Genomic DNA, 20,790 nt, shown 5'->3' with positions numbered 1-20,790 from the left:
AGGTCAAACCAAGGCTGACCGAGGAAAAACTGCCTCTGGTGCTTCTGTGGGGATGTTAGTGCTTCAGACATGCCAGGGTCATCTCACCTGTACTGTATTTGTGTTCTCTGCCCTCCCCGCCACCCACCGATGATCACTGCGATTGGCAGAACCAACCTTTCTTTTCCTCGCGTGCACTGAGTCCAACCATCCTCTGCAGTCATCTTACCTTTAACGTGCTATTCAGGGTGCGGATTTTGTGCAGTTTCTCATTTATGGATGGATTTTTGCAGCGTTTAACAAAGGACTTTCTCAACTCCTTTTTGGTGGAAGGTCGCCGGTCGCCAAGCGGAGATAGACTAGCCTGCTCTAATGATTTGTAGAGCTTCTCCATCTCATCGTCTTCACATGCTTTTGTTTCTTCTATTAGAAAGACACATGGTATAACAACAAACAGTTAATATGAAGGAGAGAACACTAGATACCGTGATCCTAAAGGGCAGCCTTGCCCACAATACTATCCCAGACTTCTCATCCCCAGAAGCCATACCATTTTGTTGACAATAATATTCCCTTGTCTAACTCACCCACTGGTGATGGTACTTTATGTTGCTTTTACAGTTATGAACAGGTAGTGCTGATCTATTAATGGGGTCACAAAATAGACACAAAATAATAATGGGGACGGGTGATCATTAGAATCATAGGACAGAGAGAACTCAAAGCCACAAATACATAGCAACCTATGTCTTGAACCTGACTCAAAGAAAAGGTAAAAGTCCTTCCAGATTGTTGAACCAAAATCAGTGCTGCCAGGAAACCCTCTCTGGTGAGTCTTGTGCCATGAATAAAACATATTGTCAAAACTTCCCTTCTGTTTTTATGTAAACACTTTGCTGAATTATAATGTCACGCGAAAGACAACTGCATTATTTTTACTTATCTTACCAAATTGTAAAAAGCAAGAAAAAAAAAGAAAGAAAGAAAAACACAGATTGGCAGAGACCACTTGTCTCCTTCCCTTTGGAAACAGAAGCCAAGTTAATTATTCACACCTCCCTTATCTCCTGAAGCAAAATTAATGAATTCTGTCTGATAATAAAGTGTTTCCAATGCAATTGTTATCCTTCTTTTCAACTGCCTGCTTTCAGTGTGGACCTTGATCCACATTGACACAAATGGCATTTTACGGTCTATGTCTTCTCAACTCACCAGTGTTTGGTCAAAGACGATAACAAGTATTATTTTATGGAGGAGACAAAGCGAAGATTATTGGAAGCCAAGCAGGATGTGAGTTACAGATAAAAGCTCAGCTATCCTGTCGAGGCCCATGTGCTTTTAGACGGACGTACCTGCTTGAACTTTAACAAGCTCACCATCTCCTCAGGCACTTCTTACAATGCAGGCTCTGTGTCTGTCTGGAATGTCACTGATCTTACATTTTTGACAAGCTCCCAGATGATGCTACAAATGCCAAATCATAGACCAGACTTTGGGGGCAACAGAGCTGAGCTATCTTGGAGCAATTGTTCATGTAACTCCAACCTCAACGCATTGGAAGGGATAGGGACCAGGGTCATGTGAGAAAATTGGAATCTGTCCACAAAGGAGCATTGATTTTTCTCTGTGCTACGTACTAATCACAAGAGCATTTTTTAAAATATGCTTTTGTTCAAAAGACTATGTCCAGAACCCCCAGTGGAAAGTGTCAGTCCCTCAGAGGTGGACCCGAGAGGAATGTACACATATAAATCTGCTAGACTATCAACGTGTATCAAGAAGTCAGTGTTCTCTAAACTAGGACCAGATACCTAACTTGTTAGATTAAAAAGGAGTAAGTGAGCAGGGCATAGTACCACACGCCTGTACCCCCAGTTACATAGAAAATGGAGGTAAAAGAATTTCCACTGGAAACCAGCCTAGCCAAAGTTAGTGTAAGATCTGATCCACAAAACTAACTAAAAGCAAAAGGAATAAACAGGGGGGAGTGAGGGTGGGGGAAGGGGCAGGCCACATCGGGACCATAGTAAAGCACTTGCCTGGCATGTGTAAGGTCTTGAGCTTAATCCCTAGTACTATACATAATTAACATGCATATGAATTCTATGTGTATATAATAAGATACATGTGTTAGCAAGATCTTTTTTTGTGATATTAACAAATGAGGCAAAACAACATATTTAACTAATGGTTAGAAGTTCCCTCCTTTCCAAGAGTATGTCAGTGAGGTTGGGACGCCCGCTCATCCTCCTACATACCCAGCCTATTGTCTGCTTCTGGCAGGCCAGGATCACGTCTGCAGGCCCAGCATTTGCCTGTCAAGAACACTGTATGCAGAGTATCTCTTGAAATGCTGTATTTTCAACTTCGCCTCCCCCACTAGCTTATTTTTGGTCTTCCTTGTGATTTCTAGAATGTGACTGTTTACTTTCTATTTAGAACATAAAAGCTGGCTTCAGAAGACAGGAGAGAAGTTGGTATGCCAAATTTCATCTCAGGATTTGAAAAGAAACCTTTAGAGATTGGTGGGGGGGGGTGAGGAACAACCTATGTGATGTCCAAGAAGAGAACTTGAATCATGTGAAACATTTGGAAAGTCCTTGGTAGAGAAAACTGTCTTGTCTTTTGTGTTCTAAATATCAGAGGGGGAAAAGGATCATAGAAGGTATCTGTCACTGACAGAAGAAGGAACTGTACACTCATTTGAACATTCTGGACACCTTTTATGAGTTTATAAATGTGAATTTAACACCTGATGCATACAGATCAGAAGACTTTAACACTCTTAATGATTTTGACAACTGCAACACAGCAAGACTTGAAATCACAAAGACTGACATTTGAATTAGTCAACTGAGAACAAATCCCAGGAATTCAGTTAATAGTGAGAGCAGCACTGACCAACAGTACCAGTATAAAGTTTTGAGGGAGCATTTCTGCATTCCCCTACATCAAGAAGAGATAACTATCCTGCACTGAGCTTTTTACCAGATGGCAGACATTGTGTTCCTTGTAATGCCAACGTTATCTCAGTATCTTTCAATGATCCTATGAGAACAGTCTCATTCACCCTGCTATATAAAAGAGAGTTTAACACATAGATTCAAAATCTTGACCAAAGCCAGGCACCCGTGGCTCACACCTAGCTACTTGGGAGGCTGAGATCTGAGGATCATGGTTCAAAGCCAGTCCAGACAGGAATGTCTGTGAAACTCTCATCTCCAATAAAACACTCAGAAAGCTGGAAGTGGCGTTCTGGCTCAATCGGTAGAGCACTAACCTTGAGCTGAAGAGCCACAGCACCTAGGCCCACGGTTTAGACCCACAACTAACCAAAACAAACAAAAAACACAAAATCTTGACCAAAATTATAATGAAACACAAACCTAAGTTAGGATCCCAAAGCTAATTTTCTTAAATATTACGATATACTCTGAATGTATCCAATGCAGTTTCTTTTCATAAACCTCAGTAAAGATAATATACTTCAAATCAGACAATCTATAGTCACTGGCTGGACCACAGAGTCCAGGACTCAGATTCCTGGATACATTACTCTGCCTCTAATGAAGTAACACACATTCAGAGCCTCAGCTGCAAACATACCCAATCTCTGTTCCTCACAGAGGGGAATCTCTGTGTTTTCCACAGGGCACTAAATCCCAGGCCTGGAAATTCAAAAGCTATATAGCAACCAACTGAGATCAGGCCATCAGATTTGAACAAGACAGCTGTAAATAATGAACCCATTCTAATCAGGAGCAGGAGAATCATGAATACCACATGTGTTCATATTCAGACACAACAAAAATATGAGTGCTTAGGAAATGAGAAGCCAAAGGAGAGAGAGCACTAGTTGTAAAATAGGGGACTGGAAAGGCATAGTAGGCAAAAGGAATCCTATAAGAAACCCAACATGTTACAAGGAAGTCATAGAGAATGCTCAAGTGTACAGGAGTATTTCCTTGGTTCTTGTGATTCTTAGAGAGAAAAAGAAATTGACACTTTGATTGTCTCCACTTTTCTCTACTTGTCTTATATTCTCTGCTGGAATATTGTACCCATCTTCCCTTGTGTGTTTAATCTTTCTGTTATTAAGACAGTCATTAGTAGAAATATTCTTCTATAGCATTATTGCTTTCATTGATCAGAAGATCAAATCAGTCTGTCCAGTGATTTTTAATATTCTTCTTATATGACCAGTGATGATATAATCTTAGGTCATGCCACTGTGCAATCATATGATAAGAGAGTTTTATCTTCTTGGAACAAATATTCCATTTATTTTAAAAGAATTATTCTTCCAAATATATATCTAGAATTGAGTGCAATGTTTCAAGAAGACAAAATTTCTCTGTCTGAAGCTGGACAGTGGTGGCTCACACCTATAATCCTAGCTGCTCAGGAGGCTGAGATCTGAGGATCATGGTTCAGAGCCAGCAAGAAAGTCTATGAGACTCTTATCTCCAATTATCTACCAGAAAATCAGAAGTGGGACTGTGGCTCAAAGTGGTAGAGCAAAAGAACTCAGGCCCTTGAGTTCAAGTCCCATGACCAACAACAACAACAAAAATTTCTCTGCTCACATCTCAATTGAAACAATAATAGTAACAAAACAAAACAAAAACTTGAAAGGTAGACACAGAAAATACAAGATTTTAAAAAAATGAGGAGATGTGAATTTAATGGAAATGAACAGGAAGAAGAGATAAAAACCAACTACACTGAGGAATGCAAATCTAATACACTGTAGATAAATATAGCAGCTATGGACTCATAAGCTGGGAATTCTACCAACCCTGTACATCCAGGATGGGGACAAATGAGCAAAAAGATACAAATGAAGATTCAAAAGGAAGAAAAGGGTGGTATGCATAGCACATCAAGTGAAGATCAGCGAAGCAAGAAGAAAGAAGTTACTCTAACTCAATTTTACAAGCAGAAAGCAATGACTTAAAAGCAGACAAACCCCCTAATCATATTAAGATGAAGTTCTCTTTTCTTGTGTCTGTGACTGCAATATAGTATGATCCACGATTACATATGTAGCATTACCTAAATATGTGGATATTCATTATTCACAGGTACAATGCTTTAAAAACAGTATCTCTGAAATGGAGCCTTGTGTGTACACTTGTAATCCCAGCACTCAGGAGACTGAGGCAAGAGGATCATGAATTCCAGGTCAGGCAGGGACACATGAACAATCATTGTTTGAAAGGAAAAAAAAATAGTCTTTCTTGCCAAATTAATCTACACATTTAAGGAACTTTTACTTAAGTCCAAATGTGGGATGATAAATAAAACTTGAAGAGCAAACTAAAAAATTAACTGAAACAGTACAAAGAAGAGCAGTATTCTCTGGAAAATGAAAACATACTATAAAAGTAGAATCTGATGACTGTACGGACAAAGCAATAAACAAAAAAAAAACAGCGGATAAATAAAGAGGCTGAAGGAACAGATCATGCATATGTAGAAACTTTGATACTATAAAGATGACAATACAAAGGGGGGGAATGAGTCTGTGAAACAAGAAATTGAATATTCACTTCAAACCGATTACATACTTGTAATTATTAACAAAAAAGCCATTAATTTTTTAATATTTATTTTAATTTAATATTTAATTAATTTTGATTCTTATTTAATATTTAATTAGAATGCATTAATAGAAAATATGAGTGAGGGCTGGGAAGGTGGCTCAGTGGTAGAGCGCTTGCCTTGCATGCATGAGGCCCTGGGTTCGATTCCTCAGCGCCACATAAGCAAAAACAAAAAAGCCGGAAGTGGCGCTGTGGCTCAAGTGGTAGAGCGCTAGCCTTGAGCTGAAGAGCTGAGGGACAGCGACCAGGCCCAGAGTTCAGGCCCCACGACCGGACCCAAAAAAAAAAGAAAAAGAAAATATGAGTGAATATTATAAACAGATATAAAATTTGTCTTCCTAGCCTGGCATCAGTGGCTCATGCCTGTAATTCTAGCTACTCACAAGGCTGAGATCTGAAGATTATGGTCCAGAGCTAGCCCAGGCAGGAAAGCAAAAGCCGAAAAGCTAGAAGTGAAGCTGTGCCTCTAGTGGTACAGTGCCAAATGTGAGTGAAAAAATGCAGGGATATAAATACATATACATGTAGCATATATACATATATAGTGCACACAATATACATCTCTGTACAGGTATATATATATATATATATATATATATATATTTCATATCTTCCTATTTTTAGTTGAATGAGCAAAAGTTAAAGTCTGGTCTTGATATGAAAATAGAAGCATTGTAACTCTTGATGAGAGAATACTGATACAATTTTTTTTTAGTTTTTGTTTTCTTTGTACTTTTATAGAGATATAATTGACAAAATTATATGATTCTTAAAGTATACAGAATCATGAACACACATATGTACATATATGTTGTGTGTATATGTATAGTGAGATGATTACCAGAATCAACTTAATCCACACATACAGCCTAGTGACATTTTTTAAATAACTTGTTTTGTGATAGCCACACATAAACAAATTTTAAGTATGCTGTTAAGTGCTGCTAACTATAGTGACATTAGTTTCCCTAAACTCATTCAACTTATAACTGAGGCTGAAAACAAACTTTCTGTGTATCTCAACATTTTATGTGTTATAGTCTAAAAAAGATGATGTCATCAAAACTACCTCAAAAGAAATAATAGCACTAATGCATAATGTGATACATATAAGAAAGTTCTGTAGGGGCTGGGAAGGTGGCTCAGTGGTAGGACGCTTGCCTTGCATGCCTGAGGCCCTGGGTTCGATTCTTCAGCACCACATAAGCAAAAAAGAAAAAAAGCCAGAAGTGGCGCTGTGGCTCAGGTGGTAGAGTGCTAGCCTTGAGCTGAAGAGCTGAGGGATAGTGCCCAGGCCCAGAGTTCAGGCCCCACAACCCGACCCAAAAACAAAAACAAAAAAAAGTTTTGTATTACTCTTTATAATGGTGACAAATTAAGATCTTAAATCCCTATCAACTGAAGAATAGCTGGCAAGACTGAATTGGTAAAAGCACTATAACACAGAAAACTGTGCTATTATAAAACAGTAATGAGACAGATCTGTTTGTACTAACGAGGAAGGTTTTTATGAGGGGAAAATCAAACTATAAATAACTATGCATAATGTTTGTATTTAATATAAAACCTTGCCAGGCATCAGTGGCTCACGCCAGCAAGAAAGTCCATGAGATTCTTATCTCCAATAAACTATTCAAAAAAGCCAGAAGTAGTACTGTGACTCAAGTGGTGGAGCAAAGCTCAGAGCCAGTGCCCAGGTCCAGAGTTCAAGCCCCAGGACCAGCAAAATAAATAAATAAATAAAACCTAGAGTATTGTATCTATATATCTGTATTAGTACATAGAAAAATAGACTCAGATCTGGCGGCACATATTTATAACATCAGCTCTTAGAAGGTAGATGCAGGAAAATCTTGAGTTTGAGATATACCTGGGTTGCAAAACAAGACATTGCCTTAAACAGAGAATAAAGAGATTGAAAAGCTCAAAATATCAAAGAAATAAATACAGTTGAAAGCATTCCTCACATAGTAGATAAAATGGAAGATAATTTTAGTGCTGGAAGACAAGATAAACACTATAGACAAACCAGGAGAGGACAAAAAGAATTTGGTACCCTGGGTACCAATTTAGCTGAATTAGGAAAGGGAAGGGGAAACAACAAAATGGTGAGACAAAGGACAAAGGGGGACCCAATGCAACAGTGATACTCTCAATGGTGAGACAAAGGACAAAGGGGGACCCAATGCAACAGTGATACTCTCAAGAGAATATGTTGGAAATGATCTGTACAACTTGGGAAGGGGGGAGGAGGAAGGAGGAGAGGGAAAATGGGAGAACAATGAGGGAAAGGGTAACAAGTTGACAAGAAATGTACTCACTACCTTACTTACGTTACTGTAACCCCTTTGTACAACACTTGACAATAAAATTTTAAAAAAAATAAATAAAAGAAAGTATGATGTAAGAACTCTAGGAATCCATTTTAAAGACCAAACCTATGAATCATAGGCATAGGAGAAGTACTAGCCTAAGGCATAGGAAATATATTTAACCAAAGAATAACAGAGTTCTAAAAATCTTTAAAAAGAGATGTTTATCCAAGTTCAGGAAGTCTTTAGAACTGCAGAACCCCACACTCCCAAAAAAGGAAATAAAAGAATAGAGACCCCTCCCATGGTATATAATAATTAAGTAAGGCATTAGGGACAAGAACAAGAATACTGAAAGACGGCTGCAAGAGAGATGTGCCAAATCAACTGTAACTCAAGTCCATCACAAGAGTAGATCTCTCCACGAAAACCAAAATCAAGAAGATTATGGAATTAAATATTTAAGTATCAGCAGAACACAACGATTATCTAGATTATGCCATCTAGTATTGCTATCATTCATAACTAAGGACCAACAAAATATTCCCATGATAAACAACAACTAAAGCATGATCTCTGTTCTTGCTGTGCTGTGTTGAAAGCTAGGACAGAATCCCTAGAGTTCGGGAAGTCTGAAACTCTCAGTGTAGAAAAGAGAAAGGATGCAATTAATACCCTTTTGTGGTTTTTTTTAATAGCTTATATTACAGGAAGAAATGTCTAAGATATATAAAAGGATATTTAAAGTCAGTATAAAATTCTAACAACCACAATTTTAATTGTATACTAACTGCAAAATATTTCTCTTCTTGTCTAAATAAAAGAAAGGCTATAATACATGCTGTCTGCTTGTCTCAGGACTCAGTTATTAACCTTTAAGAATCTTCCCTGGGATAAATGCGTGTTCCTCCAGCACGTGCCTCTGGTGACTAGGACTTAATCTTCTCAAATTTTAACTCCTACCTTGGATCTTATTGAAAACTTCAATCCCTGATTGAAAAAGACCCTGAAAAATGGTTCACACCCAAGAATCTTAGGGCTTTTTAATTACATTGACAATTAAGTGAATTATTATTTTTAGAAGTCACAAAAATGAAAAGCTACCTTCTTCTCCAACACACAATGACACATTAAAAAAAAAAAAAGCTCAATGTGCAACTTGATTACTCAACAGCAACTCATCACAAACCCAGGCAACGATTGGGCTGCTGTTTCCATGGAGACGACTTTATGTGGTTCATCTCTTTTGGGAATTTAACCAAATCCCTGGCAGCAGGGGAAAATCATCACCAGAAATCTGTAACATATGGCAGCTGCCAACAAATCAGTGAGGAGGGAAAAGTCGTTTCATTTTCCCTTCATCTCTGCCCAGGGAAATACGTTCACTCCAAGCTGTCTGAAGACACATGCAGAATTTGCTGGTCACTCCACATGTAACTCAAACTTAAGTAATATCAGGTTTCCTCGTTCTTAGACTGAGAGAGACTGGTCCCCAGCCAGGCTTTCAGCCCATTCAGTTCCTGAACCACGTTTATACACAGCCAACAACTGCAGGCATCTTCTCATGACTCTCATATTAATCCTAAAAGATAAATCTCAGGGTTTTCTCTCAGGACAGAACGTAAATGGAACTTTAGTATCTCTGAGGCTCCAGGGTGTTCTCTCAGGACAGAATGTAAATGGAACTTTAGTATCTCTGAGGCTTTTGGAGCTTTGCTTATCAAGTAAGGTGTGGCTATATCTTTGTGCACATGGAAACTTTTTTTACCTCTATTTCTAGTCTGATTATGAATATGAGTTCTTAATAGGAAAATAATGGGTGTCACACTTTTATTATTTTATTAAGTTCAAATAATCCTATGTCTGAAGAGATCTTCTAAGCATTAAGCTAGAGAGTCATCTAGATCAAGGTGCCTGGATTCTCTCTTTGGTAAATCTTCCCAAGAACAAAACTTACAATGTGTAATCAGAGTTTGAGGAAAGCAGTCATTTCCATATGAACAAACAACTCTGAGGATGGAGATGTGTGAACTTTTCAAGGAGCTTACTCTATCTGAATAGCTCAGAATGTTTCTTAACATTTCTCAAGCAGAACCTGAACCTGAATCTATACCTGTTTCACTTGTACCACTGACCAATTTCCTACTCTCAAGGAACCACAGCTGACTCCACTACTCTGCACCAAAGCACCTCACAAATGCAAAGCCAACCCAGATCTATCTAGTCAGTCCTCACAGTCCAATTTCCATTCCTTTATTTTCTTCAGTGATGTTGTCTCCTTTTGCTTTTCTATCCTACTCTACCACTATCCCCTTCTAGAAATGATTTCCTCCACTGAAGTTTTTTTCTGATGTACAATAGAAAGTAGCACTAGATTGGGGGTATCGAACAAAAGTGGCCAGGCAGGTAACTCAAGTGCCTTAGGAAATGATGACAGCTGGGGTGACCTGGAGAAGATATTACCAACCTGATTGCTCTAATTCATGCTCACATACTTGGAAGCACTACACACACACACACACACACACACACACACACACACACACATGTACAAACACACTGCATACTCACAGGGAGAGAGGGACAGAGACAGAGACAAATCAATCTGCAGTTGTAACCCTTGACCTAAATTTTTCTCAAACCAAAAATTAAAATAATAGGATGCCTCTGAAAATTTGAGAACTGAAAGATACCATCTCTGATTTTAAGCGAGGTGAGCATATCCATTTATGTCATTAGAGAACACTGGATAGTTATTACAGCAATGCTGCACAGCCACTTTCTATAGCTAGTACAGTAAGAAAACACAACCCAAGTTCACTGATCCACACCTTACATCAGATAAGCCTATTTTACCCACAAATGAAGACTCAACATTCAGAAAAGGCACATGACCGAATAATACTACAAGGAGGCCAGACCTGAACAAAAGAAAAGGAATAACTATCTTATATACTTTTAAATTCACATGATTAATTTCTGCATACCCTTACTCCTTGGTTTTTTGTTAAGACTTAAAATGTTTTCCAAAAAGGTAAGCTGCGCTTTCTTTTGGGGTTTGTTGGTTGGCTGGCTGTTTTGCTTTCTCCTTTGGTGTGGTTTTGCCCGTGGTAGATGAGCACTGTCACTTCCTATCTTCCATCTCTCTCCTTCACACCTAAAGGGGTTGGCATGCCATGCAGATCCATCCTTCCACTGATCACACAGGTGAACTCAGGAGCCAATGGCCACGACTAATACCATCTCTGAGTATCTAGGAGGGTGGTCATTCTCAACATATTTAGAGCCATCAAAGGGAAATTATGAATCTTAGACTACAGATTTAATCACCACATGTTCCAGAGAAAAGGATATGATGAAGAAAAAGAGTTCATCTTTTTCTCGAATTGGTGGAGAAGTATCATTAACGATCAAATGTCTTATGGCCCTAGAGCATTTGGTGAGTCGCATTCAACAGCCAGCAATTATTGACCCGGTATATATCTTTGTCACAGGCAAGTTCTACAAAAGCAACCCCAGGCCCAGGCCCAAGAGCTGTTTAACGATTGAGTCACCATTGATGAGTTGAAACATTCTGGTTACAGACTCACATAATAAACCTACCAATATTCAATCTACAGACAAGTAGATACATTTTTGGTTTACCTCTATCTGTCATCCTTGATCCAGTAGATTTGTCCGGGATAGTCAGATGGTCTTGATTGCTACTCAATGAAGATGTGTCATCACTAGACAAAGAGTTCAAAAACCCACTTTCTGAGACAATCGAGCTGTTTTCGGAGGCCCTGTGACTGTGTGCCTCTGAGGTCCGCGCCGGCTCATGGACCTGTACAGCAAACACCTGGGGCTGCCCCACATCTTCGGCCACAGGTGAGCTGTTAACGATGTCAAGCCAGGACTGCCTTTCTTTAGATGCCGAGGAAGAAAAGCTGCTGGGTGTCTTTATTTTACTCTCCAAAGAGGAACAGCTAGAGGCCGCACCCAGCTTGGGTGAGGATGAAGATGCTTGCCGGGCAGTCTGTGTTCCACAAACAAAACAAAACAAAAGAGAATACAAGAAAATGGTGATTAAGCCATCCCTCTTCTCTGTTCCTGTCTAACAAGAGCCCCTCAGTGTTGCTTCAAGAGGAGAGCAAGCAGGAATAGACGTTAAAAAGATGAAGGTGTAAGATTTATTTTGGTACGACAACCCCCAGGTGTCATTCTCTGGAGATTTGTGTAACTTTGAATTCACCATTCTAAGTTCTGAAAAGTCTCCACATCACAATTTACCATACTCTTCAGTCCTCTCTAGATATTTAAAAGGCTTTTTTGAGGCATTCTTTAGATTTTTTTTTTGTCTGTCATGGGGCCTGAACTCTGGGCCTGGGCACTGTCCCTCAGTTCTTCAGTTTAAGGCTAGCGCTCTACCACTTGAGCCATAGTGCCACTTCTGGCTTTTTCTGCTTATATGGTGCTGAGGAATTGAACCTAGGTCCTCATGCATGCAAGGCAAGCACTCTACCACTGAGCTACCTTCCCAGCCCTTCTTTAGAATATTAAGATGTGCCTTGAGCAAACAAAATAAAGTGTAACGTATCAATGAATTCATACTGATAGAACAAAAACCTTTTATAAACATGATAAGGAAGGAAGAAAAGCAGGAAGAAAGGAAGGAAGGAAGGAAGGAAGGAAGGAAGGAAGGAAGGAAGGAAGGAAGGAAGGGAGGGAGGGAGGGAGGGAGGGAGAGAAATAGAGAGAAAGAGAAAAGGGAAAAGAGAGAGGAGGGGGCTGAAGTGTGGCTCGCTGGTAGAACATCTGTCTACCATGCAAGTAGACCCTGGATTTGAGTCCTAGCGCTACCAGAAAATAAGTAAACATCAAGGGAAAGAGAAAAAGTCAAAGCTGGAGCCAGACAGGAAGCAAAATCCTATTAAGTTAGTGGAGATCTGTGAGGTGAGCAAAACACCCACATTTTAACCACATATTTCTCAGCACTGGCCAAGGTCACTTCATAATACTCAAGCTAGGTGAGATGTCAACCCTAATTCTCTCTTTGATCATTTTAAAACTTGGACAAAAATCTCACAACAAAATACCTTTATAGCCTCTTAATTCATTAGAAGGAAAACCAAGAGCTGCAGCACCGTCAAAGGAACAGTTACAACACGGGGCCCTGACTGCAGCCTTAAGGCACACTCCACAGGAAAAAGGCCGCTCCCGGCAACACAGTGAAGGGAAACCATCAAATACCGTGTCACTAGGAACCCTCTTGGAACAGACTCCATTTACTCTGAGATTTTACCCTTGCTATGCTGGGTTTTTTGTTTGTTTGGTTTTTAGTTTGGGGTTTTGAGTTTGTTTCTTTGGTTTTTGTGGTTTTCTTTTGTTTGGGTTTTTTTCCGGTTTTGGTTTTTTCGCTAGTCCTGGGGCTTGAACTCGGAGCCTGGGCACTATCCCTGAGCTTCTTTGTACTCAAAGCTAGCTTTCTGCCACTTGAACCATCGTGCCACTTGTGGCTATTTCTGAGTAGAGTCTCATGGACTTTTCTGCCTGGGCTGTCTTTAAACCCCAATCCTCAGATCTCAGCTTCCTGAATAGCTAGGATTACAGGCATAAAGCACTGGTGCCTAGTTCCTTGCTTCATTTTGACTCTGAAACAGATGTCTTTGTTAAAAAAAAAATGGGGGAAGGGGCAGAGGGTGGTACTATACATAACGTTTGTCATTAGGAAGTTTCCGATTTAAATAGCCAAAGAAAGAGAGCAGTTCTCATGGGCCACCTAGAGAGTCTAGCCTGACTTCATAGCAATAAATAAACAACAAAGAGAAAAAGATAGCAACTCTACGCCATTCTTCCATTTTTAATTTTATTTGAGCAATAGAATTAGTATCTAGACTCCAGTGTGCTCTGATTGCCCTCCATCTCCCGCAGCAGAAGGCAGAGAACGTCATGCTTCTGTTCCATGACAGCACTATTATCCCATTACCACGTAGCTGTCACGCTCTCTCGTCAGTTTCAAGCAGGCAAAGCTCGGAGGAAGTGGCAGAATGGCCACTAACGAGAGAAACCCAAGTGCAAACTTCCTACACCTGAGAGCCACTGCAACTAACTCAGAACAATCAACTCTTCTACAAATCAGTGTAGTCCTATGAATCTTGTAGGTTTGAACCTCTGACTTGTATTGGGGGGAAAAAGGTAAATAGTTAACCATTGTGTGTCCATTAGACTATGTGAGCAAAATAATCCATACATCTACTTAAGTATTGTGACATTAAAATGACTACTTGAGATATAAACTATTTAAGGTTCCTACTTAAGATATATAACCTTCTCCTTGGTGAAAGATTAGCTGGTGCTCTACCACTTGAACCACTCCTCCTGCCCTTTGTTAATATATTGGCGCAGATATGAAATTCTTGAGTGAATTGGAAACTGGCTACCTTAAATAATCTGGACCATTTAACAACTTAAAGATCAATAATCTATAACTCACTAAATAACGTCTTACTTATCTGGAAGAGGGGGTGAAGAACTTGTCCAAACAAAATCCAGGAGAAATTTACCTAAGATGAGGGTGTACAAAATAAATATTTGCAAAATAAATATTAAAAAAACATGTATGCTTGTACAAGACGCTATGTTGAAAATGAACTTTACAATTTAGGTGGGGGGGAGTGTAGTTGTGGAGATGGGAGGGAAGGGATGGTAGGGGAAAAACAAAGGAGGAAGTAACAATGCTTGATGAGAAATGTACTCATTACCTTGCTCATGTAATTGTCACCCTTTTGTACAGCATTTTCACAAAAAAAATCTTATTTAAAAACAAAAAACAAAACACATCTATGCTGGCTTAGTCCTGACACTTTGTCCTATTATGGGCTTTTGGGGTAAAATTAAGCTTCAATGTGACCCACTTCCTGTTTTAAAAAAGAGAGCCTGAGCTTTCCCCGTTGCTCTTTCTTTTTTTGCTTTAATTGGATTAGAGCAAAACAGGAGAAAGGTTCAGTGCTCAGTCATTACATTGTTTCCTCAAGATTTTCTAAATCTCAGAATTGTACTTAAAGTCATGTGCCAGTGGCTCACACCTGTAATCCCAGCTACTCAGGAGGCTGAGATCTGAGGCTCATGGTTTGAAGCCAGCTGGGACAGGAAGGTCCATGAGTCGCTTAACTCCAATTAATCACCAGAAAACTAGAAGTATCAGTGTGGCTCAAAGTGGTAGAGCAGTAGCCTTGAGTGAAAAAGCTCAGGGACAGCACCCATCCCCGAATTCAAGCCCCATGACTGACAAAAAAGAAAAAAAAGAATTGTACTCAAAGACTAAAAAAAAAACAACTATATTGAGTGAGCATCAGAACTTTCCATGAAGTGTTATTCAATTAAAAAAAAAACATTTTTACCATGCACCAAGTAATATTTGTAGATTAGATTTTAAAGTGAGAAAAGAAGAGTGAGCAACAAAATGAAAAGAATGGAGCTGCAAGGAAGAAGAGAGTCTTAGAGGAAGGAAAAAGAAATTCAGAAAAACTGTATTTGTTAAGAGGATTTTCATTGCTTAAGAGATTAACAATGCAAAAATCAAAATGAACTGGGTCATCATTCTACAAGGTTCAATAATGGTATGGGAACATGCCTTATAGAAAGTACAGTGTTAAAGCATGATTGATTGGTTCTGAGTTTTTATAGCTGCTAATCATCAATGCCAAGCACAGAACTCAGCCGTCCATGTAATATATTCATAAACCTCCCCAGCAAATGAAATAAAGGTAGACATGATCAACAGTCTTGGTTCTCCACTCTCTGTCTGCTTTAACTAATATGAGTCTAACTTTCATGGTCAGAACTATACCTTCTATGCAGGCAGCTTGCTTAATAGCTCTTTCTATCAGGGTCTCCCTTCCATCCAGGTAGCTACACTTGGTGCTCTTAGTCTTCTATCCCAACAGGTGGAACATCATTTTATTTGTCAGCTTCTATTGTGATCGCTGATTGACTTAATTTTTTTTTGTGAGTTACTTGAGAACAGGCTGTTTTTAGAGTCATTTTTACACTTCCATTTTTGCCTCTGTGCCTGACACACAGTTGGTAATGAACTGCTGCCAGCAAAGAATGGAACAGAAAGCCAGTTATGTGGACAAAAGTGCCTCAGAGTACTTAAATATCTTCTCGAGGAGCTCTCAGAAGTCATCCACAAAACTGTTAAATGTGATTTATCTTAATTCCAGCATCAATTAGGTGACAGTCCCACAAATGTTCACACAATCTTTTTTTATGCCCTTTCTAGTTATCCAGCAACAGCTGAAAAGTTCTTTGATGGGATTTTTTTTCAGTTGTAGGCTTGAACTCTGGGCCCGGGCGCTGTCCCTGAGCTCTTCAGCTCAAGGCTAGCTCCCCACTTGAGCTACATCACCACTCCCCGTTCTAGTGGTTTATTGGAGATAAGAGTCTCACAGACTTTCCTGCCCAGGCTGGCTTTGAACTGTGATCCTTGGAGCTCAGCCTCTTGAGTGACTAGGATTATAGGCATGAGCGACGGGTTTCACACAATCTTAAACAGAATGATTTTTATCTAATTAGAGAAATGATGATTATATGTGGTATGCTTCATTTAGAAATTTTTGAGTTTGAAATATTTTATTTTTATTGCAAAAAAAACCCACCTCCTAGACATTTTAAAGGATCTTAATTCTAACTCAGAGATTGCATGATGAAATGAAGGCATTAAACTTGATTTTCAAATTCCCTCTATAAGAGATTTTTGTTTATCGGAGACACTTAATTCAAATGGTTATTAGTTCTTAACGCCTTTATTCTTTGCATTGTTTCAAACCACGAGTTTGCCCCTGGTGAAAAATAGTTTAAAATAACACCCAAAGCCTGTAATTAAGAAGTGATTCAGACTATAAATCCTAAACATTCATGGAAGAACACAAAGAAAGAAAGAAAAGAAAGAAAGAAAGAAAAGGAAGGAAGGAAGGAAATAAAAAGGCAAATAAATTATTTAGCAAAAGAAAAATAATTTAGAACTCCATATCATAAGACTAAACAAGAAGAAAAGGAAGGAACATATACAGACTTTCTTTCCTTCTATTGGTCATATTAATAATAGCAAACCAGTCCATTGTTTTTTCCCACTCCAAGGCAATGTACCTGTATCTCTCCCCTCGGCTCTCTTCCCTAGGCCTCTATAGCAGACTCCTTCTGTCGCTGACTTTGTACTTGACCTTGGGTGGTGCACTGACAGCAGAGCCATGCATCACTCCACGCTCTTGAATCCAAGTGATGTTGGAGATGTCTCCTTACCTCCCAGTCCTGCGCCTCCTTCATTGTGAATCCCCTTGGCCTAGGCATCCTCCAGTTGACACCAAGAATATATCTCAAGTATAAAACAGGTGGTAATATTTCTCTGCCTCGCGTCCTCTAGTAAATGCCATCAGAAGCAGAACACTCTCCATTAGTGCTGAGAATGTCTGCCTCAAGCCTTGTCTACCCCTGGAAGTACAATGACTCCCTCATTGTACTTCTATCTGCTCAGCCACTTTGGCCTTCTCTCTCTGCCCCTGAAGGGCCTATGATTCCTTCTTCACAGGCCTTCCCTGTGGTTTCTTTTAACTGTCTCCTTCCTGCCTACTTTTACCTCAAATCAAATAGTCTTCCTTAACAGGAATAAATAAATATTCCCTCCACTCTCTTCTTCACAGTACTTCTCAGTGTTGGCAACCATTTGTCTGAATTATCAATGTATTGTCCCTCTTCAACTCAGAACCTAAACAATGGGACACTCTAGCCTATCTTACCACTCCCATATCTTCAACAGCGCCTGCTAACCAACAACTGCACAAAATAGGTAGCAGTTGCCTGATCAACAGGCAGGAGCCAAGTATGGAACCTAAAAGAACATTCCTTGGTGTGGTTTGGTTTGGTCTCACTATGTCGCTCAAGCTGGCCTCCAACTGAAGATCTTTCTGCCTCATCCTCCTGAGTGCTGGAATTACAAGTATGCAACATCTGTGCAGCGTAAGAGAATATTCTTACTATATCTTAAGCAACTTGCAAACGTTACTCACAGCAGGTTTACTTCTTTGGAATGTGGCTTCCTCATTTCTCAGACTAATCCAGGATTTGTTTGGGCGTGAACTGCCATCATCATTTACAAAGCTATAGGAAAGCACTTTACAAGTATAAAGTATTGTCTTTCCAATTCCCATATGGAAATATTTATAGGGTTAGAGACTTGTGCATAGTATGGCAAAGATTGCTATAATCACCACTCATCCATCTTTCAATGTGGCTAATTAATGTTCATTTTATTGCAAAAGTGTGTAATACATATTGTGAATAAGCAAAAATAAATGTATTGGCTCCTGCTTCTGATTTTAAAGATTTAATAATTAAATTGGATTCATGAAAATCTAAAATACAATGCAGTTTATGATAACAACATGAAGAATGCATAAAAACCAACTATTACAGAAAAAAATGGAGTTCTGAAGAAAATAGAATTGAGGAAACCAAGAAGCTTATGTGAAGGAAACCACACCCCAGAAGCTGACTTGCATGATACTTAGAAGATGGACTTGGGGCCAAGGGTTGGGGGCAAATTGTGCCAGCAGGCTGAGAAATTTTCTCATTGCAGGTGCAGGAGGCGGAAAGAATGGAAAAGCTCTTGGGGAAGTGTAGAGAGTTCCGGGGCTGATGGCTAAGAGGGATTGGTAACAAGACTGTCACAGCTGTGCAAACAAAATCTCAATGGCCTGAAATACCAAGTCACAGAGTGGAATTCATAGGAGAAGCAATGAGGACTCACTGAAAGGTTTGGGGCAGTGAATCTGTATATGAGAACTGTGTTTTAGGAAGATCAAGTTGGAGGTGATTTTTAAGAGGAAAAGGAGATCAGAGGCAGGGAAACAACTACTACTAACTCAGACAAGAGCCACAATAACCTGGGCCTCAACCATGGCAGCAGGAACAGTAGGCAGGAAGAGGGGCTGGACAGCTCTCAGGATCCATGACTACATAAAGGCAGGGTGAGAACAGGCTGCAAAGGCATAGCCCTGAAACAGAAGGCCAACACACACAGGTGCATTTTATTTGTTTTTTTCTTTGTTTGTTTGTTTTTGCTCTTTTTTCAGTCATGGGGCTTTAACTCTGGGCTTGGGCACTGTCCTTGCGCTCTTCAGCTCAAGGCAAGCGTTCTACTGCTTGAGCCACAGCACCATTTCCAGTTTTCTAGTGGTTTATTGGAGATAAGAGTCTCATGGACTTTCCTGCCCAGGCTGGCTTTGAACCTCAAGCCTTAGATCTCAGCCTCCTGAGTAGCTAGGATTACAGGCATGAGCCACCGGTGCCTGGCAACAGGTGTATTTTAGGAAAGTCTTAAAATCAATCCAATATTCCACCCTAGAGTTTAGGATGATTTTTGCATCCAATGCAGAAAGGATGAATTTTCCTTTCATCTCTTTTATTGCATATGTGTGTTTATGTATATATATGCAAGAAAACTCTGTGTGTGTATGCATATATATATATGTATTATAATTTCCTGTTGATTTTTCCACTCAATTACTCATTTGGAGACATTTCTATCACTTTGTATAGTATGGATTTTAAATTATTAAGTGACCTTTGGTATACACAGTTATTCAAGATACATCATGTTAAAATTAAATCTGGATTTCTAAAATTAATTATATCCTCTTCTGCTTTTAATCTTCAATTTCCTCTTCAGTTACTGGCTAGGGAGCCCATTTGCAGGGTTTATTTTTACTTATTACTTCTTTCTAAATGAATTATACTTCTGAAAGTCATGGAAGTATGAACACTGATAAGATATTCTTCATGAGAGCACAAAATCAACAGACAAACTTCAGTAGCTTTCCTATATTCTAACAAGAAACAGGCTAAGAGAAGTCAGGAAAACAATCTCATTCATAATAGCCTGATAATAATTTAAATGCCTAGAAAGTAGAAGATTAAGGAAGAGAAAGACTTCTGCAATGCAAACTATAAAACCTTGAAGAATGAAATTTAAAATACACAAGAAGATGATCCATGAAAAATGGCTACCCAAAGAAAAGCAAGTTACAGATCTGATGCAATCTCCATCAAAATTCTAATGTCATTCTTCATAGAAATAGAAAACTCTATCCTAAAATTCATAAGGAAGAAGAAAAGACCCCAATAAGCCAAAGCAATCCTGAGAAAAAAGAGTGATACATGAAATATCATAGCATTTTATTTCAAATTATACTAGAGGGTCCATGGTCACAAGGACAGTATGGTATAGGCCCCAAATCAGACAAAATAGACCAATGAAACACGGTAGAAGACCAGAAAGAAACCCATCCAGCTACACTCATCTGATTATTGACAAAGGTACCAAAACCATACTTGGTGAAAAGACAACTTCTTTAAACTAACTTTTGGGCTTAACTAGATATCTACATGCAGGAGATTGAAACCAGGAACCTATTTTTTCTGCCTGTACACAACACAATTTTGAATGGATCCAGTACCTTAAAAATACATCTGAAATTTGAAACTTCTGCAGGAAAGCAGGAATAGCACATGAAGTTTTCAGTTTTACTTTCTAAAGGATTCCAATCGCTCAGGAAGTCAGAGCAAGAACTGACAAATAGAGCCAGTACCTGCAATCCTAGCTCCTCAGGAGGCTGAGAACTGAGGATCTCAGTCTGAAATCAGCTGAGGCCAGAGAGTCCAGGAGACTATCTCCTGTTAATCACCAAAGAGCTAGACATGGAGCTGTGGAAGAACACTAGCTGTGAACTAGTTCAGGGACAGTGTTCCCAGGCCCTGAATTCAAACCTCAACACAGGCACAAAAGGAGGAGGAGGAGAAGGTGGAGGAGGAGGTGGGAGAGGAGGAGTTGGAGGAGGAGAGGGGGAGGAGGA

General features: G+C 39.4%; 2 protein-coding genes across 9 annotated transcripts in view; one reads left to right on the top strand and one right to left on the bottom strand.

Moving 5' to 3' along the window:
* Positions 1-20,790, bottom strand: part of Ipcef1 (interaction protein for cytohesin exchange factors 1) — a 149,188-nt gene that overhangs the window by 4,540 nt on the left and 123,858 nt on the right. For 7 of the 8 annotated variants that reach the window (XM_013026973.1, XM_013026974.1, XM_013026972.1 and 4 more), the window contains 2 exons: positions 11,543-11,915; positions 209-402 (listed from right to left, as the gene is read on the bottom strand). In XM_013026973.1, the coding sequence (XP_012882427.1) occupies positions 209-402; positions 11,543-11,915 (567 nt within the window). Of the gene's footprint in view, positions 1-208; positions 403-566; positions 622-10,200; positions 10,203-11,542; positions 11,916-20,790 lie in introns of those variants that run through there. The other variant, XM_013026980.1, reaches the window with a different exon arrangement.
* Positions 1-20,790, top strand: part of Oprm1 (opioid receptor, mu 1) — a 123,493-nt gene that overhangs the window by 69,328 nt on the left and 33,375 nt on the right. The gene's annotated exons all lie outside the window — the stretch shown is intronic.

Source organism: Dipodomys ordii, unplaced genomic scaffold, assembly GCF_000151885.1.
Source record: "Dipodomys ordii isolate 6190 unplaced genomic scaffold, Dord_2.0 Scaffold98, whole genome shotgun sequence".
Lineage (NCBI taxonomy): Eukaryota > Metazoa > Chordata > Mammalia > Rodentia > Heteromyidae > Dipodomys > Dipodomys ordii.
Note: the sequence above shows the minus strand (reverse complement) of the source record. Positions and strands in the feature narration are given on the sequence as shown.